This window comes from Anoplopoma fimbria, chromosome 12, assembly GCF_027596085.1.
Source record: "Anoplopoma fimbria isolate UVic2021 breed Golden Eagle Sablefish chromosome 12, Afim_UVic_2022, whole genome shotgun sequence".
Classification (NCBI taxonomy): domain Eukaryota; kingdom Metazoa; phylum Chordata; class Actinopteri; order Perciformes; family Anoplopomatidae; genus Anoplopoma; species Anoplopoma fimbria.
This window is the reverse complement of record NC_072460.1, coordinates 8,649,198-8,675,546: the sequence shown is the minus strand read 5'-3', so window position 1 is coordinate 8,675,546 and position 26,349 is coordinate 8,649,198. Positions and strand designations below refer to the sequence as shown.

Sequence of the window (26,349 nt, the reverse complement as noted above, 5' to 3'; positions counted from 1 at the left end):
GAAAGATGTTTCCTTTTTGCTTTCATCAATACACAAACTCTTTTACATCAGTCAACCATAAAAACTACTTTTTTTTTTATTTTGCGGTTTTTGTGCATATAAGCAGTTGAATGGAAACCCAACTACTGTTACTTTGGATAATCCACACAACACACTGTCTCTTTGGTAGGAAGTTAAGTTCCAATGGCAAGCAACTTCAGGTGTGGCCAGGCAGACCTGAGTCACATGACCTTTCCACCAAGGAGACCTGGAAATAGACAGACTCCAGAAACTCAAAGCTCAATCCTATCATTCACACAGATAGGAGTGAATATCAAACAGAGAGAGATGACATGCACACAGAGTAAATGATGACTCGTATAAAGGAGGTATTTGCAGCTGTACAGGTTGTTTTAAGCAAACTTACAAAATAACATATCTCAATCACTGTGTAACAATCCTCTCAACAGGTCCATGTGAAGAGTGAAAACCTCGCCATCAAAATCTCTCAAGAAATCAACTATGCCAAGAGTCTGTACTACGAGCAGCAGCTTATGCTTCCTGCCAGCGAGAACGAAGACTGCTTGCTGCTCGAGTCCTGATCACGTGTCTCCTCTGAAGGAACTCCTCTAAAAATCCTGAGAAGGCGACGACTTTTATTGAATTTGTAGGAATCAGATGTTTACAGTGTCTGAAGTAAAGGGAATAGTCCTACACCTGTGCACTTAGTTTAGTCACATGGCCAGATTTTTTGGCAAAGCAAATACATGCACACGACATAAAAACATATGCAAAGCAGTGTTGTTTTGACTGTGTATATGTAGAAAACACTGTTCCTCTGTCTTTATATGACTGCTGAAGACATCCTCCAGGTGTTCTATATGTTTGTGAATAAACAGAAATGTAAATAGAGCTACATACCAATACTATCAACCAGTGTACATACTGTATTAATTATGAAGTATGAAGAATAACAACAAAAGCTGATAATGTGAAATGTAACAAACTGCCTTTGCAACTCTATTTTGTGTACAAGAGACTATTAGTTGGGGGGGGGGGGGGTGAATTGCACTGACACAGGGAGGGAGGTGCGGCCTCCCTGCCTCACACACACTGAAGCCTGTCATTGTCTCTGCCTTTATCAATCACACAGGTCTGATGTTTCTCCACTTTTATTTCACAGCCCTTTTTTAATGAGCCCGCTTCTTTCTATCCAGAGCTGTCCTCTAAACGACAGTGAGCACTTCCGTCTAACTTGTCTTTGGGTTTTGATTTGGTGTCGGATGAGATTTTCCTGAGCTGAGTTTTTGTTGTGTGTTAGAGAGGAGAAGTCCAGTTAGAGAGGGATTGGACAGTGGTGGATATGTGATCCTGTAAAATAACCTTCACATGGACACCGCTTCAATAAAGAACCACAATTGCAGTACTCACTGAGTGGGACCTGTTATTCCCACACTTAAATGTACAGGTATACAATATTCTGTCATGCATACACAAAGCTGTTTGGGGTGGTCATGATGATTGTCACTATGATAAAATTCACCAGAGATTGTGCTTACAGCGACTGTTCATCCAACTCCCAAGTTCGATTCCAGAGGGGGATCATTATAGATAATGGATACATTCATTTTCCGATAATGATGTTATCAACCTGCAACATCGCTATGATCAAGTTCTAACTCTAGGTGCTGGTTGGGCCGCTGTGCTCTCCCCTCGGCTCCTCTCCCGCTACACCTCAGGAGACCAGTCTGTTACTCAGATGACACAGGGGTCATCACCGTCTGCATACAGACGGGAGGTTGCATTGATTAACATTGACACCACATGATGGAGGTTTATGTTTTCAGTTTTATTCTAGAGGATATATTATATTACAATCTGTTACACATGGTTTTATAGGGCTAACATCAACGTTTGCTTCTACATCACCTGCACTCTGTGAAATTAAACAGTTTGTATGTTTTTGGTAATCAACTGTCATTTTTCTTTCACATCAAATGCACCAAAAGAAAGACCATTTAGCATTGTTTTACCTGACACAACATAAAGTTAACAAGCATTGAGCAGAGAAACCTTACCATTTTCAGATCTGATAAAATCAAATATGCTAGGTATGCTTTCCAGGATTTTCCGGAAAAACAATGCATAGACGGATACAAATGGCATCCTTCTCAATCATCACTTAAGAGTAGTGCTGGTTATCAGTGTTTGATACCTTTAAAGCTGCAAGATGGGAGATTGGGGGCATGTTGATTGCCTCTCAACATGGCGAATGCCAGCCATGTGGCTCACAGCTAAATACACTAACACGGCTAACGGTGCAAAAACGGTGACAGTGCTTACAGAGCTAACAGTTTGAACCTGAGGGGAAGCGGACGGTGATCGATTTCTGAGAATTCAAATAACCTTAAAACCCCTTTACCAGATCCCTCAGAATAACGGCCCTGACCAATCGTTTACTAATGGGTCTACAATTTGTAATCTGAGCAGCCATTCATTTGGATGGTGTGAACCCTGCACACTTTAAAAAGGGGACATCACGCACTACATCCAACTTTTCTCTCAGTATGATGCATTTAATGTCTCTTACAAACACCTAAACAGTCAGAGTAGAGTAGCCCATCAGCAAAGCTGCTCACAGTGTGACGGCATGCTGAGCAGCATGTTGACCTTTGCTCTGCGGGTGATGCTGTTCAGTAGTCCTGCTGCATCTTTAATGTTCAGCATTGTTGGAACAGCTGGGTCGGGGTTTAATAACTGTCAAGGGGTCCTTAAAGAGCCGAGGCCTCAGGTAGCTGTGGGTGGTGGTGTGTGGAGGAGCAGCAGAGCCTCGGGTCACGTCAGCTCGCAGGTGAAGCTCAGCAGCAGCAACACGGATGTTAATGTGAGGGAGCACCGACTGGCCGCTGCGTCAATGGCTGCACACAAAGACAGCATGGATTACAGAGCACTGCTAGAGATCCATACTGGGATACACCATGACTGTGACATGTTGACTGGTACATATTCACCCAACAATTTCACACTAAAGGAGAAGTCTATATTTGTAATTATTTTAACAACAATTCTCATGTCCAAACCCAAACAAACGCTGACTGTGTCTTTGACAAGTATTGTGTGTATCAAAGCCTTATTTATTCTCCTCCTCAGTGCAATAGAGCTCCATTGTTGTCCACAAACTATTCAATCACATCATTGAGCCACACTGTCGTATTGGCTGACATGTTTGCTGCATTACCGTGAGATTTCTGTACCCGTCCAGGGTCAGTTTTAAACATGTTAGTCTCTGCTCATGTGCATACATTGTCCTTTCAAAATAAACTTCTGTTTTCACAAGAAACAACTTGGTTAGGTAAGCCAATAAAACTACTTGGTTAGTTTTATGAAAAGACTGTGGTTTGGGTTTAAAAAGTATATCTGCTAAATAGTTAACTTTGTTATATACATGACAGGTATACAAATCTTTATTGACTTTTGGTTTCACACAGGATGTGAACAGTCCTGTCTTTTTCTGAACCCACCAGAAATAGACTTTCTTGCTGATTTTAGTACATCCCCTGACTTCCTCCTTTACTCCTGCCATAACTAATGTGACATTGAGCGTAGCGCAGCTTAGGGCCACTGACCAAGCTGCTTAGTTGATGACTTTGGAGTGAGAATGAGCTCACTATGTATATAAATTAGAAATGTTTCAGTTTTGTTTCTGATATATCACCATTTTTCCATCCTTTTCATGTGAGGCATAGAACCAAATCTACCAACTACCAACCCACAAGCCTCATCAGGCACCCTGCTATGGAGAAGACTCCAAGCAGAGTTCTAAATCTAAATCTGGGCCCTATTCTTTTGTCTATTTACATACTTGCTCTGTGATTGGCTGAAAGGTGAAAGGGCGGTGACAACACCACTGTCATTATGAAATGGAAAGTGGCATGAAAGAGAGGTGTAATTGTGAGACTGGCTATATAAAATAAAAAAATGTAGCTAAAAGTTTCTATTACGAAATCAAAATTAAGTACCCCAAAACACTGTTATAATGAAATAAAGTGAAGAAATTAAAGATTTAGTTATTACTTAAACAGGCCCTATTATGCTATTTTCCGGGTGCATATTTTTATCTCAAGTTACAGTTACAACATGTTTACATGCGTTAATGCTCATAATCCGCCTTCTTTTTCTCATCCTGGCTGTCCTGCAGCACCTCTTCTCACCCTCTCTCTGAAACGCTCTGTTGTAGAGCTTACTCCTCCCTCCAGAAAGCAAAGTCTGCTCTGATTGGTCAGCTAGCCTGCTCTGTTGTGATTGGTCAACGTTTCACATTTCAAAAAACCCTACCTCCTGGAGCTCTAGCTCCGTCTCTCTCTTTTGTTGTTTGAGGGCCAAACTAGCCAGAAGGAGTTTTACATCACTTCCGTAACATTATGACTTCATAAAGTTACAGAAGCGAAGGAGAGAATTCAATGGATCCGTTTTCAGGCAGCTCCGGAGCAGTGATTCTGAGGGGGAGGGTAACTCATGGACTTCAGGTTTTACACTCTACGGACCTTTTACATGTATAAAAATATATATAACACACTAAAGGAAGAGGGAAAAAGTGGAAAAGCATAACAGGGCCACTTTAAAATATTAACTAATTATTCTTTTATTTATACATTTTCACAATTTATTCAATTATTATATTTATTATTATATTTATTCAATATTGAACACTTTGGGGCTCCATATTTAAGTTCTGTCCTAACAAAGTTTCTATCATGATAAGTGTTGAGCCACAGGAGACCCGCTTCCTGTAGTCACCATGTGTTTATACTAATGGTTTATTACATTAATGGGATGCCTCCACAGTAACAGTAGTAACAATGCCTGAACTGATTATGACAAATGACCTACCAATAAAATGTTCTCTTCCTTTCCTCAGTCTTGGGTTATCTGTAAAAACAACAAATAAAATAACGTAAATTGTGAGCTTACTGAAAAAATTATAAACTATGTAGTGAGACTGGATGGACCTTGGCTGATCTAACACTGCAGAATTTTGATCTGACCCAAAGACATCCAATCCCCCGTATTCAATAACCCCCCTCAACAGTTGATTTCAAGGATTTCAAGGAAATACGTCTTTGTCCTGTATTTATGAAGTGTAAAACAGAGTTAAAACCATTTCATGTTTTTCAAACCAGACTCACAACAGTGAGCGAAATTCAACCGGCATCCATCGCCTCCTCATCAGGAACAACTTCCGTTTGGAGGGACGTGAGCCGACTCAGAGGACCGTAGAAACAGCCGGCTGAACCCTCGCAAAGGCATCTGGACACCGCTGCTCAAAGTAGGCAACTATCAACTGTAAAATGATCCAGGGTTGGTGTCGGGCAAATGCTCTGATTAATAATAATTTAGATTGACGGGGTAGAGTAGGGATAGGAGTATGAGGAAATCCCGACTTATTTTCTCTATCTGATATAATATTACCTATGTTATTTGAAATCAATTCATTCATAATTTGTATTCTTGTTTAATTATTAATCTTGTCATCCATTCATTTAATCGTATCAGTAATAAATTACCCATTTATCGCCAAGTCGTTATCTGTCATATTATTTCAAAGTGGGAACTATGAGGTCAATGAAATCAGGACTTACGCCTTAGATATTGAGACTGGAAAATTTGTTGCCAAATCATTGATTTTATTTAGTTATTTTCTTCTATACAGAAGTGGTGCCCCTTAAGTTTTCATGAGAGTAATATTTTAATTTTAACGTAGTTTGATTAAACAACGCTACAACTATTAGAACCAGACCCCTCACAAAACTCACCAAACACGATGAGCCGGGTGTGAGTGTCCGTGGAGCCCAGGGGATTCTGGGCCGTGCAGCGGAACATGGATCCATTGAGTTCAGCTGGAACTCTTTCAAGGATGAGCTCCCTTCCATCGTGCTCCTCTCTGCCATCTAGCAGCTGCCCACCAACCTTGGTCCAGGTGAATATGGGCTCAGGGAAGACCTCGCTCTATGGACGCACGCAAGCACGCACGCACGCAAGCACACATGCACACACACACAAACATGGCCAGGTGAGAGCACTGCAGGATCAAGTCACAAAGTGAGCAGAGAGATAAAACACTGATCTTTGACCTGTCCCACCGGAGCAGCTCAGTGAAGAGCACTGGAACAATCACATCGGGTGAGAAAAACATTTTCATATCATATTGCCTGCGACGGAGCACGGTTCCAAGTCCGAGGCAAAGGGATCTTTTGCCACCTCATCCCAGCCATTCTTATCCAACTGCTCGCCCAGTTGGACAACCTAGAGCCCCTCGCTACTCTGGGCACAATGAGCAGCGAAGCCGGGCTTCTTCCTGGCTGGCCTTTCAGATGCCAAGAGCACCAGCCCCTCGGGGGGGTCAGACCTGATGTGCGAGGGGCCGGCGTCGGACGCTTCTCTCAGCAGCACCTCAGCTACTGGGAGAGGGAGACCACAGGCCCTTGGGTGGTGTCCACACTCTCCAAGGGATACACACTACAGTTCCGATGCCGGCCACCCACTTTCTGCGGGGTCAGAATGACTGTGGTCAGAGATCCCGAAAAACACCTTGCCCTCAGGCAGGAAATTGTCGCACTGTTAGACAAAGACGCAATCGAGCCTGTAGAGTGGCATACACGGCTCGGTGGGTTCTACTCAGTGTATTTTTTAATTCCGAAGAAGGATGGCGGGTTACGCCCAATCCTAGACTTGAGAAAAAAAGTTTTTAAAGGTTCTGTCATTTCGAATGTTACAACTGGCAGATGTTCTCCAGTCAGTTGTGCGGGGGGCCTGGTTTGTGTCAATAGACCTCAAGGATGCCTATTTCCACGTGCCTATTGCACCTCACCACAGGCAGTTCCTGAGGTTTGCCTTCCAAGGGCAGGTTTACCAGTTCAAAGTGATGCTATTCGGTCCCTCACTGGCCCCTCGCGTATTTACAACGTTCGTGGCAGCCGCCCTTTCTCCCATGCAAGCCAGAGGTTTGACAATGTTACCATACCTGGACGATTGGCTACTCATCTCTCCAACTGCACAGCAGGCAGTCAGAGATGCGGAGATGCTACTTGGTCATGTGAGCCAACTGGGCCTTACAGTGAACTACTCAAAGAGCAATCTTGCACCCAGTCAGAGGGTAGATTACCTGGGTATTACACTCGACGCACAGTCGATGAAAGCCGTCCTTTCCCAGAAGAGAGTGAAGGCTATTCAGCAACTTATAGGTTAATTCCAGAGGGGCAGGGTTTTGAAATACGGCCTCTTTCTCAGCCTGCTGGGCATGCTGACAGCAGCAACCATTGTCGTCCCTCTGGGTCTTCTTTTTTTTACGACCCCTTCAAATCTGGGTCAACGGGCTGCACTTGAATTCCAAATGGCACCAGGGCAGGAACGTCAGGGTTTTCAGCCTTTGTTGCCAGACAATGACGCCTTGGAGAAGAACATTATATGTGACCAAGGGGGTTCCTTTGGGAGTAATCCCCTCCCGCCGAGAGGTGGTGGAGACAGATGCCTCCCTATTAGGCTGGGGTGCAGTCTGGCAGCGCAGGACCATCAGGGGCTGATGGAGCGCCAAGCAGAGGTTAATTCACATAAACGTGCTCGAGCTCAGAGCAATATATCTGGCTCTGCAACATTTTCTCCCAGCACTGAAGGGCCGGCATGTTCTCATCCGGACACCTCAGCGGTGTACCATATCAATCATCAGGGTGGCACCAGGTCCAGGCAATGTCTGAGAGTGTCACAACAGCTCCTTACGTGGGCATTTCCCCACTTTCTGAGCCTCAAAGCCATTCATCTCCCAGGGTCGCAGAACATTGCAGCAGATGTGCTGTCCCGCCAAGGGCCGCCACAGGGAGACTGGAGGCTCCATCCAGATGTGGTTGGAATGATTTGGAGCCGGTATGGCAGAGCGGAGGTGGACGTCTTTGCCTCAGAGACATCAACGCATTGCCCCCTCTGGTTCTCCCTAATGGAGAGAACCAGTCCTCTAGGGCAGGATGCCTTAGCTCACGCTTGGCCAGCCCGCCCTCTGTATGCCTTCCCTCCAATTCCACTAATTCGGATCACGCTGCACAGAATCCAGCAGGGGTGCCACAAACTACTGCTAGTAGCCCCAAACTAGCCGGGGAGGCCATGGTTTCCAGTCCAGACCTTCTCTCTCAGCTGGAGGGACGAATATGGCATCCGAATCCAGATCGTCTTCAGCTATGCGTTTGGCCATTGGAAGCCAGGACTCACTCCTGGCATCCTGTGACCAGTCAGTGATCCATACTGTGCTAAGTTCGAGGGCTCCCTCCACTAGGTCCCTCTACGCTAACCGGTGGAAGCTTTTTTCCCAATGGTGCATGACTCATGGTGAGGTACCGGCGAGCTGCTCGGTGGCCATCATCCTGCGTTTCCTTCAGTCATTGTTGGATGATGGTAGATGTGCATCAACATTGAAGGTATATGCTGCCGCAATTTCAGCAGGGCACACTAGAGTAGACAACCAGACAGTAGGGTCCCACTATCTGGTTAGTCAGTTTTTAAAGGGTGGACAGAGGCTTAGACCATCAAGAGTTTCTGTAGTGCCATCATGGGACTTGAAACTGGTATTAAAGTCTTTATGTCTGCCCCCATTTGAACCATTAGGTCAGACAGAATTAAAATGGTTGTCTGCGAAGACAGCATTTCTGCTGGCTGTCACATCAGCAAAGAGAGTGGGTGAACTCCACGCACTATCAATGAGCCAGATGTGCATGCATTGGTACCCGGAAGGTTCAGGGGTTACTCTCCTGCCAAATCCATCTTTCCTGCCAAAGAGGGGGCCTCCCTCACAGGTAAACCAAGCCATCAACTTGGCTGCATTCAGTCCACCGGCTTCATCTGACGGGGCAGAGGAACCGTCAGAGCTACTGTGCCCAGTGCAGGCACTCAAGACATATGTGGAAGTCACTGCCAGCTTACGCAAGACTGACAACCTTTTTGTCTGCTATGGGGGTTGTAAGCGGGGTGAACCCCTGTCAAAACAAAGGCTCTCTAATTGGATCGTGGATGTGATTCTCACAGGGCCTACCTGCCCCTAGTAATGTGAAGTGTCACTCTACTCGGAGTGTGTCCACATCCTGGGCAGCCTTGAAGGGGGTCTCTCTGCAAGAGATCTGTGCGGCTGCAACCTGGGAGTCTTCATGTACCTTTGCTCGCTATTACCGTGTCAATGTGGCTGCTCCTCATGCCATGACAGCGGCAGTCCTGTCAACGGCTTCCCTTCCTTAATGCGGTAAGCATTCCTCGTGACCTTGTGGGTATAAGTCATCCAGTGCTAAAGCACCGCCATCTGGCGGTCAGGAAGAATGAAATAGAATGAGAGTTACGAGTGTAACTACGGTTCTATGAATTCTGGATGACCGCCAGATCTTGTCTGTCACTCGGAATCTGGGCGAGAAGATTCCGAAGGAACAGATTGCGTGATGACGTGAGGGTTTTATATTGGGGCGTGTGCCCTACGTCATCGCATGGTCACAGGTGACTTTGTTGGTATAATTACTCGACCTGCGCATATGCGAGATGGAGATATCCAGTGCTAAAGCACCGGCATCTGGCGGTCATCCAGAATTCATAGAACCGTAGTTACATTCGTAACTCTCGATTTTAAAACATCCAGTACTGTGGCTCACCTTTCTAAGTTTGAAGAACTGATGGGTGGAGATTATTGTAAAGGGGTTCAATTCAACCCAATAAAACCAATAATTGGTGTCTTTTTCTAAACAGAGTGGTATGAAACCACCAACAAAGAATAGATTTTTTAGTAAGGATGATGATGCTCAGGATTTTTTACTGGTCTTCACCAAAGTAGGGCCAGCCTTGTAACACTAAAGTCTGCCGCTGACTGACTGACTGACTGACTGACTGACATACTGAGTGATGAAGCTACCATTTGAGTATCGCTTCTAGTCGCTCTTTCAAAATGAAAAGGAGCGACTGTGTTTCTGCTGCTAATGTTTTGCTGTTTATGATCCTTGACTGCAGATTGAAGCGGCATATTTTAGACAGCCTTTCATTTCTAATTCACTTTGTTCGTTAATCGAATTATATTTTAATATGTTCTTTCTTTTCTGTCAAAGCCTGTGTTTCTGTCCCTCCTCTCCAGGCACATTCTCTATCCCACATGCCCTGCAGTTGCCCCGCCCACCTCCTCATCAGCCTCTCACTACGTATACCTGTCCATTTCCATTGTTCCCTTGTCAGGGACTTTACCACACAAACACCCACACTGACTGAAATAGGACAATAGCGCTTTACATGAGTAATCCCCAACAACAAAGTTTTGAAAATATCCCGATCAGGTTATTATGGTTGAATTTTCATTAAAGTGTAAATGTACATGTTGCTAATTTGGCCTTCACATTATATGACAGACCAGGAGTTTATCCTATATTTGGAACAGGCTTTAATTTGTTCGAGCTGTCCACACGCTGACGAAAATACTGTAATTCATGTAATTATTGAGTTTTTGTTTACCTTGATAGGCAGTGAGGGGATGGGGATCAAACGTTGATGGAAGAGGACAGGAGACATCAGGGACGGACAGAGAGAGAGAGGAGAGAGGAGAGGAGTCAAGAAGATGAAAGTGTGGGAGATAGATCGTGAGACATATTTTTGAAAACAGTTTAATGATAAAATCTGTGTAAAGTGTTATTGATATTTTATTTGTTGCTTGTGTTTGAGGAACACATTTTTGATTAGTTGTTGCAGCCTGTGGCTTCAGAAGCAATGTTGTTTTATATTGTGTGTCTGATGCCTGATGAAGGTCCTCAACTAAAACTTATTGTGTGTAAAATAATAATTTCATTAAATTTTGCTACACATCTGATTTGTTCTGAGACCATACACAATTTGACATTTGTCAAAGTCTGACATTGCCGTTGACGAGAAAACTGATAAAATAAGAACAGACTTTACAAAAAAATACTGTTTCCTTTCAAATTTGAATGTAAAAGTTATGAAAATATATTACTAATGACACTGACTGATTTGTTCTGATTTTTCTCAGGCAGGTGGTTTCAAAGCCTCGGGGCCCTTACAGCAAAACCTCAGTCATCTGTGTTCCTCTGACGGCAACAGGCGCCTGCCTCAGGCTCTCTGTTCTACTGGAGGACTGGCAGTGAAAAAGACCGCTTATCGTCACCAGGATTGGGATTTAAGGAACACTCTAGGATATTGGAAACATGTGACTTTACAGAGGGAAGTCATTTGCATTTAAATGTGTTGTGGAATACCATCATTATCATAACAATCATAATCCATCTAAAGTGCCCTTGGGCAAATTCCCTGCTGCTGCTCCACTCTGCTTTCTTCAAAAGGCAAAGAATAGCAATCTATTTACATTCTGTGCAGTATTTTCCCCATAATCTCCTAAACTTTGAATGTGAATTACAATGTTTGATTTGTTGTAGGGTCCCAATACAGGTGAATCCCAGTAATTGAGCTTGTTTAGTACATTTAAATGTCACTGCAGTCACAAATGTCATTGTAATGCCTAGTATAAAAAATGTAACTCAAGTCGCAAGTTGATTTTCAAAGTGGACAGAAAGGAGCTGAAACCAATTGCTGCCTGGAAGGAAGGAATTAAATTAAAAAACGTGTGGTACACTTTGAGAGGTGGTCAAAGAGGATGATGATGAACTTCACAGATCGTTCCATGTTCAAAGAGCTACTGTGTTGAAAACTCACTGCAGAAAGTCCCAGCTGGAAGCCCTGGACAGTGATCCGCACTGTGTCTCCTACCTTGGCCTTACTGGGGCTCATGGACAGCCTGGGTCCTCTTGGAGCAGCTGATGGGAAAGTAAAACAGCATCTTGTATAGTTTTCATATGTCTGAACACAAGGAAACATGTATCACATGGTATAGTATGTGGCTACCAGCATTTCAAGGACGTACCCGCCTGCTCAGAGAACAAGTCCACCTCCTTTTCATGTAACTGTAGTATTAGCCAGTTGAAGTGAAGCATTACAAACTGCGCTGAAGGCTCAGGATGACCCACTTACTGCTCATTGTTCCCAGTTCTATTTGAATTGAATGGATTCAGTGGCTTGCCCTTGTTAATTCTCCCAAGCCCTGAATTTGTCCTCCAAAAAAATGTGGTTGTGTTTTCATTTTACATCTCATTAGGTCTTTTGGAACTGCACATGAACTGTATCAGGACTCCTGGGAGTATATCTAACTTTAGTATTTACATTATGTTCTGCATCTGTATTGTTACTTAATCAGGTGATCTGAGTGATTCTGTTGAAAAAGATAATTGACTGCCCATACTCCTCTTTCCATTACATATCTACAATATGTCTCTTCCTTCCTTTTTTTCGCCGCTTTAAAGTTTTTTGTCTGTACCAATGTGAGGGTCCTGGGACAGAGGATGTCGTATGTGTACAGATTGTAAAGCCCTCTGAGGATAATTTTTGATTGAATTGAATTGAATTGATCACAAGAACTCAGACTGAGCACTTTCCTAGAGTCTTACAATGCTAACTTTTTGACAGGGAGATGTTCTCACCACTGTTTAAGGACATAATGTTTCTATCTATGAATACATTTAAATTAAATTGAGACTATCAGTACAATTATGTTTGTTCAGTTTTCCCCAGCACTATACCAGGGGAGCGTCTGCATTAAAACCTGATCTGAGTAACCGGATTCAGCTCAGCAAGTGTGAGTTGGTGCAAGACTCACCCAGTGTGACCTCGGCCTGCATGGGCATGGACAGGGCAGGATGGTTGACCTCACAGCTGAACAGAGCCTCGTTGTCCAGCTGGGGGTTGAGGCTCCAGGTCAGCATGGCCCTCACCTCCATGGTGCCATCTCCTGCTGCCTGTTGCCTGTGCTGGAAGTAGTAGAGTGGATCGCTGCTCTGGACCCAGCGCGGAAACTCCCGGCTCACCACCGTCTCTGGGATTACCTCGCTGGTTGTCTCGGGGTCCGACTCAAACCCTAGCTCTGGGCGCTTTTCGGGGCCATCTGGGCCGTCTTGGCCCAGCCGAGCCAGCCTCCCCTCTTGTTCCAGAAGGGACAGGGACTTCTGCAATTTGGTGTCATCAAGTTCTCGACTGGAAAGGGCCCGGGAGCTCCAGAGCCTCTTTTCTAGACCTGGGCCCTTTCTTTGGTCTTCCACTGAGGAGGAAGACTGGGCAGTTGGCACCACATCAATAAGCTCACCATCCCGCTTGAAGTACACCTGAGAGGCCAGGACAAAGAAAGGTGAGCCCAACAGGAACACCATACCTCCATCTGGAATGTTTGCTGTGTGCTCGCAGTTACAAAAGGAGCCAGAAAAATAAGCCAAAGGCTGTTACAATTATATATATGTTTGTTGACAGAGATGCTGAGAAGTTAACTATGGTGTTCAACAGGAAGATGTGGTTGTTAACCAAGTGCAGCCAACAGTGTACTGGAGGGTTAACAGTTAAACTGGAGCGTCACTGTTCCTCTTAATAAATCCCAAACATTTATCAATTCAGTAAACAATCAAGAAAAGTCTCTGAACGCACAGTAACTCACCTAATGCAAAAACCAGGACATCATCCCTCACTGGGTTCCCACCAACATTTACGTAACGACATTTCATTATACTCAAACTCGATTATATCATGTGCTTAACATTTGTAATAAATTATATGTAGATTATTATGATATAACGTCTTATGAAATTTTCATTACAGTACCTGTAGTTAATACATTATCTGTTTTAAACAACCTCTAGCCCATGAAACAAGGTCATATACATCAAATGATCAGTGAGAGAATCTTTAATATTATCCAGACACAGAAATTTAAATAATCTACATTCCAACAACATTCAACTACACAGCTGTTCTTCTGCTGTAAACACTGCTGTATTTTTACATATCTGCGCGTCCGTTGGCAGCTTACTGTCAGATGCTGCTATGTCATGTGATGTGACCAGAGAGATTGGTATTTTCAATCATCATTATTTACCACAACTACAATTACCCAGTGCTGGGCAGAGGTGACCTTGGTTAAACAGAGAGAGATGTTGAACATGCAGTCCGGTTCAGCAGATAAAAATAGAAAATGAAATTGGGTGTTATTTTTATCGAGATTAGGATAGCATGCGGCATTGCTTCTCTTCATCTCACCAATATGTTTGTCTCAATCAGGACATGATAAACCACTCTTCACTGGACTTTAATCTTATCACTTATGCCGCTGTACTCTGATTCTCTTCTACCAATCCTCAATACATTTTCCTAAGAGGTCATAGAGAGTACAGACCAATGCTTTGCTGTCACATTAGGCAAAGCCATTTTTTTTGTTTTCCTTCCTAGCACACAAAGCAGTGACGCAAACATGATTATGGAGTCTTTCAAGAGGGATAAAGAGTCAAAAGGCTCCATCTCACCATGGGAGCTGGCTTTGCTCCTGTAACAATGCAAACCAGAGTGAAGTTCTGGGCCTCGTAGCGGCTGAACAGAGCCGGGCTGTCGGCTGCCACCACAGAGATAGACTTGGGAGGTACTGCAGAGAAAATACAAGGCAAACATGGAAGTGCTTTCCATCCATGAAAGGAAAATACATGTCAATGCAATGAAATACACAATTGTGAGTCCCTATGCTGGTGATGATATCTATAACATATCAAACCAACTCAATTACACTTTCAACAGATGAGCACATTTGGGGAAATTTGCTGATTTGCTTTCTTTTTGAGAGCCAGATGTTTAGATGGATCTCAGCCTAATGTCTGTGTGATAAGTACAGAGCCAAAGAGCCAATGTGACAACAACCCAGCAGGAAGTCTTAGAAATATAATTTCTACATTTCTGTTCATGTACACATTCAAACACCGAGATACCACCTGTTCACTTCATGAGCTTTAGATGCGTTGGAAGGTGTGTTTTTATCCATGCTATAAGGATGCTCTTTAGATAGCGATGCAGTCGCTCGGTCCACCATTTCAGTCCACACTGACATTTCTATCTATTTGAACAACTATTGGATTGCCGTAAACTTTTGGTACAGATATCAATGGTGCAAATAGGATGAATCCTGAAGTGTTTTGTGATCCCTTTGACTTTTCCTCTAAAAATATGTTATTAAAAATTCATGAGACTACTTCAGATAAGATCGCATTTACATACCTATGACAGTGAGGGTGATGCTGCCAGAGGCTAAAATCACTTTGTCAGTGGAGCTCCTGTCATAGATCCCCACATGGCACTCATACAGGCCGTCATCCTCCATCTTTACCTCAGGAAGCCTGTACAAAGATTAAATACAAATATTATCTTTCATTTTAGACGTCTTGGCTTCTAGAGATTACAGATGCTGGAAAACCTAACTTGGTTTTCTCTAATATGACCTGCCCCTACCACATGCTACGGGAGGGAATGTTCCCCCAAACTTGTCTGTCTTTCAAAGGATTTGTGTTATTAGAGCATGACACAACTTGTACAGTAGTATTGGACTGTCTCACCGCACAGTCGACTGGTAGACCAGGTCCTCTCGTCTGCGGTTGTCCTCCATGTGTGAGTAGCTGGTGTTATACATTGCATCATAGGTGAAGATCTTCTGCTTGGCACTGCCTCCTTCACTCACCTGAGAGGCAAAGGTTCATTAGCTTTATTGAGTTTGAATACAGTGGCTGTGACCTAGACTTTAAATTGGGATGAAGTCAAGCACATAAATAGCTTTTCTATGTACTTGGAAACTTTTACCAATATTGGTCCTTCATGTTTTACAAAAACATTTAAAAAAAAGAGTCTTACAATACAGGGCTCTGGGGATAATGATTTATAGGCTGCAGAGCATAATATTTTTGCAGTGCACTGGGGCAGCAAGGCTGAATCGGCCAGCCGTATTCCTCCATGGTTTAGGCAGCAAATTTAACTTGCAGATCATTGATATGATTAATTCATGGTTATTTGGTCAATGACAAACTGGTGAAAAGTATGTAGACCAAGTCGATGTCCTCCAATAGCTTGTTTTTATGTATAGCAGCATTTATGTATAGCAGAGATATTCAGACTGTGAGGCTCTAATATTGCCTTAGATTTAGGAAATAAAAGTGTGTTACTATTTATTCAGCTAACAGCAATAGTTAACTCACTCATTTTCAAAATGGCAGATCAAAACAATTTTTTTTTCCATTTCATTGTTGTTGTGTTTTTATGTTCATATACTTTTGTATATATATATATTTATATTTATACTTGTATATATAAGTTAAATGTATATGCCTCCCTTATCCTACTTTTCTGTCCTTGTTTTCTGTTTTATTTGTCTATTTCTATGTATGTACGATGAGAGCGACTGAAAATCAAAGTCAAATTCCTTGTATGCGTACGCATACTTGGCAAATAAAGCTGATTCTGATCTGATATTGGGGCCCCAAGCACTATGAAGCCCAATACGCTCACCAGGGATAATTTAGATTAAATTTGATTTACTTTTTATTTTTGGGCTGAGATTTAAGGACGTAATTCTGGTTTTGCATTGAAACAATGTTTGTAATCTTTGAGATCCTGCACTCTACAAGAGGGGAGGAGTTAACGTACAAATTTAGGATATTAAATCGAGAGCATGAATTAGTCATTTGTGCACACAAATTATTAAATTGAGATCGCAATTACTTAATTGTACTAACGAAATATCAGAGAGCAGAAATTATTAAATCATATGCACATATTAGAGTTTCTTTTTCTTCATGACACCTCCTGAGCTCTGTACATTATCAAAATAATTCCCAATAGCAACATCAATGTGTTGTCACTGTGTTCCTGTTAGTATGCTGAAATTAGCAATTAGCTCAAAGTACTGCTGTGCCCAAATACATGCTCACAGGCAGGCGGCAACCTGTTTTGAAAAGTGAAGCCAATGCTGAAGTGCCTTAGAGCTGCATTCTCTCTACTGTCCATCAGGGGGCGACTCCTCTGGTTGTATAGAAGTCTATGAGAAAATGACTCTACTTCTCTCTTGATTTATTCCCTCAGTAAACATTGTAAACATGAGTTTATGGTCTCAATCTCTAGTTTCTAGGTTCTTCAATACAGCATGATGTTCATTTAGTAAATGATGGTCCATTTAGAGTAAAATAGACCATAAAACAGGGTATGTATGCTTTCACTATGTATTTTTGGTCGCCTAAAAATGTCTTAGTAGACGTTCTGTTGTACTAAGCTCCAGCCACTGTAGTTGCAAAAAACCAAGATGGCAAATGCCAAAATGCCAAACTCAGGGCTTGGAACGTAAGTCCAGAAACCAATGGGTAACTTCACAGTGAATATAAACACAGGCTCCAAGCTAGACTTTAAGTGTTGTTGGTGCCAAAAACCAACCAAAAAAGTCATCATCGGTCACATTTTTCCCAAGTCTAACACAACACCATGGTTCTTGACATACAGGGATAAGGCAAAACCTACTGACCTGTATGTATGACTCTACACTTATCATGATTATTTTCTAACAGACACATTGAGGGCTGAAGAAGGAGAGAGGTTTATTATGAGACAAGTTGTCAAGCAGCTGTTATCGCATTAAGTTCATCTGTGTGCTCACCCGGAACCACACTATCTCTCGGAGGTTGCCGTCTGTTAGGAAGTTGCACTTGAGTGTGACTGTGTCTCCAATGACAACAGGAGGAAGAGGCTCAATGGAAATGGTTAAATAACCTGCAAAAGAGAGAACAATGGGAGACATTTGGAAATTACATAACCTGTAAGGCTTCTGTATGAACTGTGATGTTAGATACGTGCTTTTGCATTTACAAATAATTCTGCTGTGAAAGCATAACTGGACGTGAGGCCGTTTAAGAGGCTGGCATCAGCGTGTATTGTGATTAGTGGAGCAGATGTGTTGTCACAGCACAACAACAGTTCCACTTTACCCCATCTTTATGGAGCAAGACAACCTAAGGGCAGTGGAGAACACTTGGACAAACTAAAATGTCCAGGTCCTCATTATTATTTATGGAGAGTCTGTTCAGAGGGAACTGCAGTCAGCTGTTACAAACCAGAAGTGAAAACAATATTAAAGCAAAGATAAAGGAGCCTGGAATGGTCACACAATGGCCGACTTCCAACCCCCCTACCTGGATCCAGTACAGGAAGAGAGCTACTTCTCCAATGTAATAAATCCAAAAATCCCCGGAACCTAAATCTCTCAACTTGGACTTGGACTAATTCCAGGCTGAGGGCCTATGTGACTTTACCTGCAGGGGGTGAAGAGGTGGTGTTCTCCTCAGGATGAAAAGACAGGCACTCTCTTGCATACCCATCACATTACTTCTATTATTCTCTTCAAAGTCCTTGGAACGAAACCAATGAACTGCAGGCGCAGGGTCGTTACAGCCATGAATTCAGAGAGGCCTGGATTTTAGCCTTGACTGAGACATGGCTGTCTTATAGAGACTTGGGACAAAGATTTGAGTGGTATCAAAGTCCCTTAAAATGCTATTGTACAAAGAGAAAAGGACATGAGGGGAAGGATTGTCTTGCAGCTATGCAAGCTGCAAAATGAAATTAAATATCAAATCAAGGCAAGATAAGGAAACATAAGGACAAAATTGAGACTGGCTCAGGATGAACAATTTGGGCTCCGCCTTAAACAACATGAAAACTATTGTCTGGCAATTCAAGTTAGAAGGAGTAACGTAGAGCTTAACGGCTAGAAGTCAGACCAGCAGCAGGCTCAGGATGGTCATACATTTTATGTGAGATTTGATGTACAAGATTTCAGTGATAAACACTCTGAGCTCAGAAATAGTCTGTTGTGAACTCCCCTTTTAGTCCGTTCTCAATGAGCGTAGTGTGATCACGTGTTTGAAAGGTTGTAGACCCCTCAAAAGCCCAGGCTCAGATTATATAGGTAGTCATCTGATTAAAGTATGTGAGGTGCAACTAGGTCCTATTTTCAATCATATCTTCCAACTGTCACTTACTTAAAAGATGGTTCCATCTTTATGGAAGTGCCCTTTTGTGGCCCCGGTTGCCAAGGGCAATCATCTTAAAGCCAATTTCAGGCCTGTTGCCTGAAATGAGGGGTAGGAAGGACTCTTCCATCACCCTACTTAATCTCCTATATAAACAGTTGACAGATAGCCGTAAACTTTTTCATCAGCTTGTAAATACTATCCATACTAGCAGTAGACATGGTACGTGTATATGTGAACTGCTGTGTGTTTCTATGTTATAGTGTATGATTATGTTTTGTTATGTTTGTTATGCTTACTGCAGCACAAATTACCCTCAAAGATAATAAATTGACTTTGCTTGTCTTGAATGCCTACAGCGGAGTGAACTAAGAGACTAAGGGGTATGACACACTGTAGGTCGTGGACTGGCTTGTGCCAGCAGTGACCTGGAGGCAGCGTCTGTAAGAACAATATCTACAACACTTGACTTAAAAGGCTCTTATAGTTCAGGTCTTGTAGCACAGGGGAAGCAGTAGATAACACAGAGACTCAAAGGAAGGGAAAAGCACAGCACACATAAGAAAGAGAGGAAGATCAAAAGCAGAGAAAAATGCAGAAAGTGCAAAAAAAAATGAAAAGATAGTGCAGTATGAGGTTCGTTCGAGATTAATTGTGCCTCGCCTGGAACGTGGACGTTTGTAGGCTACCTGTAGTTTGCAGACTGCGTTTGGTATCTTTTTATTTATTGAACTATGTCATTATTATAATTACTACTAAATATTAAACTTAAATATGACTCCCTCCTTACTGATCCTTGCTACACCAACGCTGTTACAGACAGTACTGCTGGCAAAGCTTTGCCTCCTCTACCCCAGCCTCCACCCCTTTTAAGTGCAGAGTTAATCTTGCATGGTGTAGTGGCTAGCACTGTTGCCTCACAGCAAGAGGGCCGTTGCCGGCTAGAGGGCCTTCTATGTGGAGTTTGCATGTTCTCCCTGTGTCAGCGGGGGTTCTCCGGCTTCCTCCCACAGTCCAAAGACATGCAGCTTAGGTTAATTGAAGACTCTAAATTGCCCCTAGGTGTGGATGTGAGTGTGAATGACAGCTGGGATTGGCTCCAGCCCCCCGCTACCCTTAACAGGATAAGCGGTAATGAATGAATGGTTGAAATGGAATTTAAATCTCACCGTGGGCTCATTTCTGTATACCCGGGGGTGTAAGCATGGTGCTCCCTGCTATGGCTTAGTAACCGCTTGGCCAATCCAGGGAGCCTTTCAAGAGCGGAGCCACCAGCGCCAAGTATAACTGTATTTCCATTGTTGCAAATCGATAAAAAGACGTGAGTGTTCCTGACTGAATAGATATAAGACAGAGATATTCCTGGTAATAATTATTAACTTTTTAAACTTTTTAAACCCTAAACACCTTCCAGTCAAACTTTGTTTGAACCCACTTTAAATCCATTTGTATTTTAAGTTCTGGTTTATGATGTTTGCAAAAATCTGAAATCTGTCAAGCTGAATTTTGAGGAAATGTGTGTAGAAAGATGCTCAAGACTTTTAGAACATTTCCATTTGATGGAAGGTGCAGCCATAAAGCGTAAAATCTCAGGTTTAAATATTTCATTCAGTGTAAACTTCATACAGCTTCAAGGAAGAGCTGCAACAAGATAGCACAGAATATAGGATTATTTCTGATAGTTTAAATTGAGATGACTTTTACAACCTTAAAACTACTTTAGGTCATAAAAAGGGAAAACTGGATGCTGCAGTTTAACCTACAAATAGATTATTTTAAACTGTTGTCATTTATCCTAGTGGTTGTATTGATGAAATGATCAAAACTTTCAACAAACAAACAAAAGTGCTTCTTGTGTTCAGAGCTGCAGTATTCAATACAGACTTTTCCTTGACGTGCTCCACATTTCTTTCCTGACACTAGAATATTTAATATAGAGAAGATGACATTAACTTTAACAGGGACGTACATCTTCTGCTGCATTTTTTTATGTCACTCTGGCTCATGTGTATTTTACCAGCAGCTCAGCATCAGAGATGTGTTTCATCAGTGAGAGCAAGAGTTAATCATTCCATCCATTGAGGCCAGCTGCCAAGCAAGAGAACTGGACAGTGAACTAAAGCTGACCCTGACCTTTGTCAGTCTAATAAACACTCAGACAGCTCTCTCAGCTCACTGCTTAGATATCTAGCTCTAATCCCCAGGAGCAGCAGTATTTACACCAGGCACAACATTTCTATGTTGCTGTGCTGTGACCAGTGGGATTAAATGGGTTAATACAAGATGCAAGTCTTCATCTACAGAACTACAACTGCGTATGCTTACAAAAAAGCACATGACACATTTCCCATGGTAATTGCATGCAGAACAACATTTCACAAATGAAAATATACACGCACAATATATATCGTATTGTTTATATTTATACGATGTGATTTTATCACATAAAAACATTGATTTCACATTTTATATAACATGGAAAAAACATTTCACAAATGTTTTTTTGTCGCATTTTGAAAAATGTAATTCATTTTTAGATATATCATATGTTAAATGCAAAACCTCTTATGTGAAAACATGATTTTTTATTTCACATGTAATACATTTACAGACATTTTATAAACCCCTTTACGGTTGATGTCATCAAAAATATGTATGTACATGTTGAGTTAGCACGTTTCAAACATTTCGTTTAAAACTGTTACCAGCATCAAAATGTCTGCTCGTTGCATGTTTGGTTGTAAGAATCAATATTCCAACAGCTGACAGACAGGATCACAACCGTTTCCGAGCAACAGGTGTTTCAGACAGTGTTGACTGGTGACTTTCAGCCGAAAGTGTCTGTGGTTGCTCTTAGTAATTTACATAAATGTTTGATGTAGATAATAAACACAGATATTTAAAACTGATTAAAGGCTTTACGAGGATACCTACATGTTCTTTTGGTGTTTTCAACAGCTACCGTCACTACGAGCAACCGGGTGACATCTTTGGTAAGCTCTTAAAACGTGATGTGTACCACTGAACTGACCAAACATTCTCCACCAAATACATGTTTATATCTGGACACTAAATATTGAGCCACTAGCTAATATATATTCTACCCACTCACCAACAGCACACAGATCAGGAGAGTCAATTTGTTTAGGTTGGATTTGCCATCTTTGGTGGGTAATGCCCTTAGCAAACTGTGTGCATGCGCACACTTAAGTACATCAACACTCTATACAAACAGTAAAGGAGTTAGCACATGCAAATGTTAGAAACTGTATGAAAACAGCATTTCAATTGAAAAATCACATTTAATATCAAACAGGTTTCAAATGCTTCACATGTGAAAAAGAAAGAATGTTATGTAGGCACATGTGATTTTGAGATACCTCCCTTATAGGACCTCTAACGATGAGTTTTTATTTGCCGAGACAATATGATAATGTGTGTGTGTGTGTGTGTGTGTGTGTGTGTGTGTGTGTGTGTGTGTGTGTGTGTGTGTGTGTGTGTGTGTGTGTGTGTGTGTGTGTGTGTGTGTGTGTGTATGTGTGCTGCCGGTGCTGGGAGGGCAGATGCCCTCTGTCATCACAGTCCACCTCACCTCCACAACACTGGCCTCTGCATGACGTCAGCGGACTACAGATTATTTTCCCCATGTTTTTCCTCTTAATCCTCCCTCAAGCTTTTCATCTAGAGAGCCAGACATTTGCCGAGCTCTGGTCTTTCCACACACACACACAAACAATGTGGCACAGAGATTACCACATATCAGAATAACACTGAAATGATAAAAAAAAAAACAGCACTCGCTCATGATAAGTGATTCATAATGTCCTCTGTGAACAACACAAAGCAATCATTTAACTGAGGAAAAGCATATTTTGGAATGAGATTAAGGTTAGTCAAATGAGATTTTGGGGAGTGATATCACTGTCCCTCTAGCTTAGGTTTGGCTGTGGACTCTGTGTGCTTTGCCCTATTTAAATGTGACAAACATGGAAAGGACAGTTCAACAGTTTGGCCTTTATAGCAGGCTGTGAACTGAAACGTGTTTGATATTCCATGCCCGTTGTCTTTGCTGGAGGGGGAAAAGATTACTTATGCAGCAAACCCTCCACTTTTGTACATTTCTGCTCTGCTGTCAGATGAAAGACTCCACACTCCAACACTTCAGCAGCAAGTCAAAAGACTACAAAAAATGGTGCTGCGACGCTTTGCATTAGGAATGGTGGACGTCAGGCAAAACAAAAGCAGCTTTGAGTGGGAAATACAAGGAGTTCACCTCATGTTAATACTCGTCTTTGATCACAGAGCTCACTTCTATATTCAGGGCAGCTACATCTGTCATCTAGCTAACAAGCTTCCAAACTTCAGGACCAAATTTTTACCTGAAATACAACTAGTATATGAAACTCCTTTCATCTTCTGAACATCAGGAATTATTTTAATGCAAAAGAAGACTGAACATTCATCCATCCGCGCTGACAAACAGTGCAAATTATGTTCAGATCAATGTCATGTCTATGTGTTAAGCACAGAGCCGCATTCAGGACATTGTTAGCCTAGCTTAGCATAAAGACTGGAGGCAGGGAGAAACCGATAGCCTGGTTCTGTCCAAAATTTTAAAAAACACCTGCCAACACATTTAAAGCTCACTGATGATCTGTTTGGAGGATTGTGTGGCTTTTGCGGCCGCCAAACCTGCCCAAATAGTATAATTCCCAAAGCACACAGGGGGAAATGCAACCCTAATTATGCTGCAAAGAAAATAGCATCTTGGTGCTCCTGTGCTGTTTGCACATATTTGAGATTATTATCTTTATGATTAGATAATATTCAGACATTTGGCACAATATTTGTGCCTTTCTATCCAGATGATCCTCATTGCGAAAACCGTCCAATTCACAGCGACACACAGTTACAGTGGAATCATCAGCGTCTTCAGAGAGCTGGTGGTAACTGAAGCACGTTTTTAGGGTCACACCCTGACTTTCCACTGAGCATGGCAGCTTTGAATGTAGCCAAGATCAGGCATATTTATGCACTGCTCTAACTAGTTTATTCTGGGATGCAATAACAGGATGTTTTGTCATAAAAAAAAAAAAATGAAGAAAAAGGAAAAAATGATTCAAAAATAAGGTTAAGTAAAACATTAACAAATAAACGTATTATTTTCTACAAAATCCCTCTTCAAAAAGGGCAAATTGCACTTATATTTGTGATTAGCGCAGTATTTTTGGGTAAGTCAGACCTTGAGACATGGTAGATAATGCTTTCTGTCAGAGGACATAAGCCATTCTTTGTAAATTGGCCCCAAAGATTCTACATCCATGCAAGTGGCCCTGTGAAGCTGAACCCTGTGAAGTGGCCCTGTGAAGCTGCATTGCGGTGCTTTGAGGAACGATATTCAGCATTCTAAGCATTCTTCAGCATTTGACCTGATGATGGTGCTCGATGATCCTGAGGGGAACCTGAATGTCTGTACCAAATTTAGAATTTAGAGTCATTATGTATTTAAAGGGTACGTGAATATTAAACAACCCCAAATAAAAGTGGAGCAAATAATGTGGATTAATCCGTGAAACCTCAGTTACAATAAAAGTAAGTGGCCCTTTGGTGGTCATTCTGTAATAACAACAGCATAGTTGTATATGTATTATATATACAACAATAAGCAACAATTCTTAGCTTAAAAAAATCTTATTATCACTATTTTATTATGATTTGTATTGTTTGTTTTTAAAACTATTTTTATTGATCAGTGCTCCACAAATGGTCAGTGAAGGGCTCCATTGGTTTCTTGCAGGCCGAAGAGAGCTTTATTGAGATGCTCCCAAGATCATTGACAGAAAATAGTGAATTATGTTCCTGGATTAAAACCCGTGACCCCCTTTGAACAGCCACAAGCATTTAATCATTTTAAAGTACAGATTACCTTTGAGCAATATGGGTCAGACAATGGGCTTTTTATCCCAGAGGAAAAAATCTCCAACGGCATTAGGTAACTTAGATGACATCTCTCCTGCTCTGAGGTCACATCACCAGGCTGCATTAACATCTGAACTCCCTTTGACACAAAATGTTCTTTGGTTTTAGATTTGTGCTCATCATCCGTCATCAACAGAAGGTGGACTGGTGGATTAATTTAATTATAAATAAAAGCAATATTAATGAATGATCACAACTACATTACATTACTGCAGATTTTCCAGAGCAGATAAAATGTTTTGAGTATTGGGATGTTTTCTTAACTTCCAGGCAGCCAATTGTTTGCAATATTTCACCATGGCCAAATGAACATGTCATAGGGCCCTGTGGCAAAAATCAGCTGGTTTCATGAAGAACACACTGCTCTCTCCTCTGACACTGAGTGTTATCAGGGAACTTGCATTAAAATCATCCAATAAAAACACATTTCCAAGGAATATTGGACTGTGCATTGTGTATGTAACTTTTTGCCTTCCAGTACCCATTCAGTGTAGCGCACACAAAAAAATACACAGGCTTCAATATTTGCCCAGTCAGTTTATGGCAATGTGATTTATCTTAAATTAGGAATGAGAGCTCCAAGCAAAATGATTAATGTCAGAATCAACGTGATTGGCTTTGTATTTCTACTTCTGAATTTGATGCCACTTTTTCTTGTTAAGATTTTGACACAGGGCCACAATATTAGGTAATAATGAAGTGCCTTAGTTGATATTGTACATCAGTCATTCAAGTTTACGATCTAATGTATAGTCAAATTACTAAAATGCAATAGTCACGCATTGAACCAGGAGGTGTGGGCCCTGGACCTTGTGTGTTTCAGCTTGTATCCTGACTGCTCTTACCACGTCACACGTTATTATTTGTAGAAATACACTTTTGACAAACCTCCACTGCATTGGCATACAAAAGTGATAAACAGTAACTATGACAACAATCAAACCAGACATCGTGTTTTCTGTGACAGATCGCCCAACACAAGCAAGTTCCAAGTGTCTGCACGTTGATTTTCATCCTGAAGGGAAACCAAAGGCAAATACATAAAAATAACTTACAAGAGGCTGCAACACATTTAAATTCCAGGTCCACTTACTAACTTTTTCTTTCTTTCAAACCCATCTGATGGTCTCTGTCAGGCGCTGGGGCTTTCCCATTTGATGCCACATGTCCTCAGTATCAAACTTCCACCTTATATAACGACGATAGAAATAAAACAGGAGCAGAAGGGACATTGCCATTCCAACCAATGTACCTGGATGGTCAGTGTGGTGGCCATTTTTATGTGCACCGTTGTCATTGGGACCGTTGTAGCCGTCTAACATCTGTATAAACTTAACAAACTTACAGCAAGTCCCGGACCTACAGAGGTTAGCTTTTGCAGTAAGGAATAAAACGAGCGTTTTGGAAGTAACGTTATGAATTGTAGAGAGCCAGAGCTATTGTTTAAAAT

The 26,349-nt window shown here is 41.9% G+C and overlaps 2 protein-coding genes across 4 annotated transcripts in view; one reads left to right on the top strand and one right to left on the bottom strand.

Moving 5' to 3' along the window:
* The window catches only part of vps13d (vacuolar protein sorting 13 homolog D), a 61,033-nt gene extending 59,129 nt beyond the window's left edge, over nucleotides 1–1,904 (top strand). For all 3 annotated transcript variants that reach the window (XM_054610026.1, XM_054610025.1, XM_054610027.1), the window contains one exon: nucleotides 450–1,904. In XM_054610026.1, the coding sequence (XP_054466001.1) occupies nucleotides 450–581 (132 nt within the window). In that variant the 3' untranslated portion in view covers nucleotides 582–1,904. The remainder of the gene's footprint in view (nucleotides 1–449) is intronic.
* Nucleotides 1,905–2,814: 910 nt separating this feature from the next.
* Nucleotides 2,815–26,221, bottom strand: LOC129099408 (immunoglobulin superfamily member 21-like). Its single transcript, XM_054608640.1, has 10 exons — nucleotides 26,152–26,221; nucleotides 17,549–17,661; nucleotides 15,468–15,589; nucleotides 15,133–15,251; nucleotides 14,394–14,509; nucleotides 12,707–13,208; nucleotides 11,710–11,810; nucleotides 5,793–5,985; nucleotides 4,870–4,908; nucleotides 2,815–2,897 (listed from the first exon to the last, which is right to left on the bottom strand). Exons 1-10 carry the CDS (start codon nucleotides 26,219–26,221, stop codon nucleotides 2,815–2,817), a joined length of 1,458 nt encoding a protein of 485 aa, XP_054464615.1.
* Between the last annotated feature and the right edge of the window lie 128 nt (nucleotides 26,222–26,349).

Bases quoted from the DNA above. Each gene is read 5' to 3' on its own strand.
- LOC129099408 (XM_054608640.1), bottom strand. From the start codon at position 26,221: ATGTTAGACGGCTACAACGGTCCCAATGACAACGGTGCACATAAAAAT. The intron at 14,510-15,132 runs GTATGTAAATGC...TTTTCTCTGCAG, and splicing joins CATCACCCTCACTGTCATAG to TACCTCCCAAGTCTATCTCT. The intron at 11,811-12,706 runs GTGAGTCTTGCA...CTTTCCCATCAG, and splicing joins GCAGGCCGAGGTCACACTGG to CTGCTCCAAGAGGACCCAGG.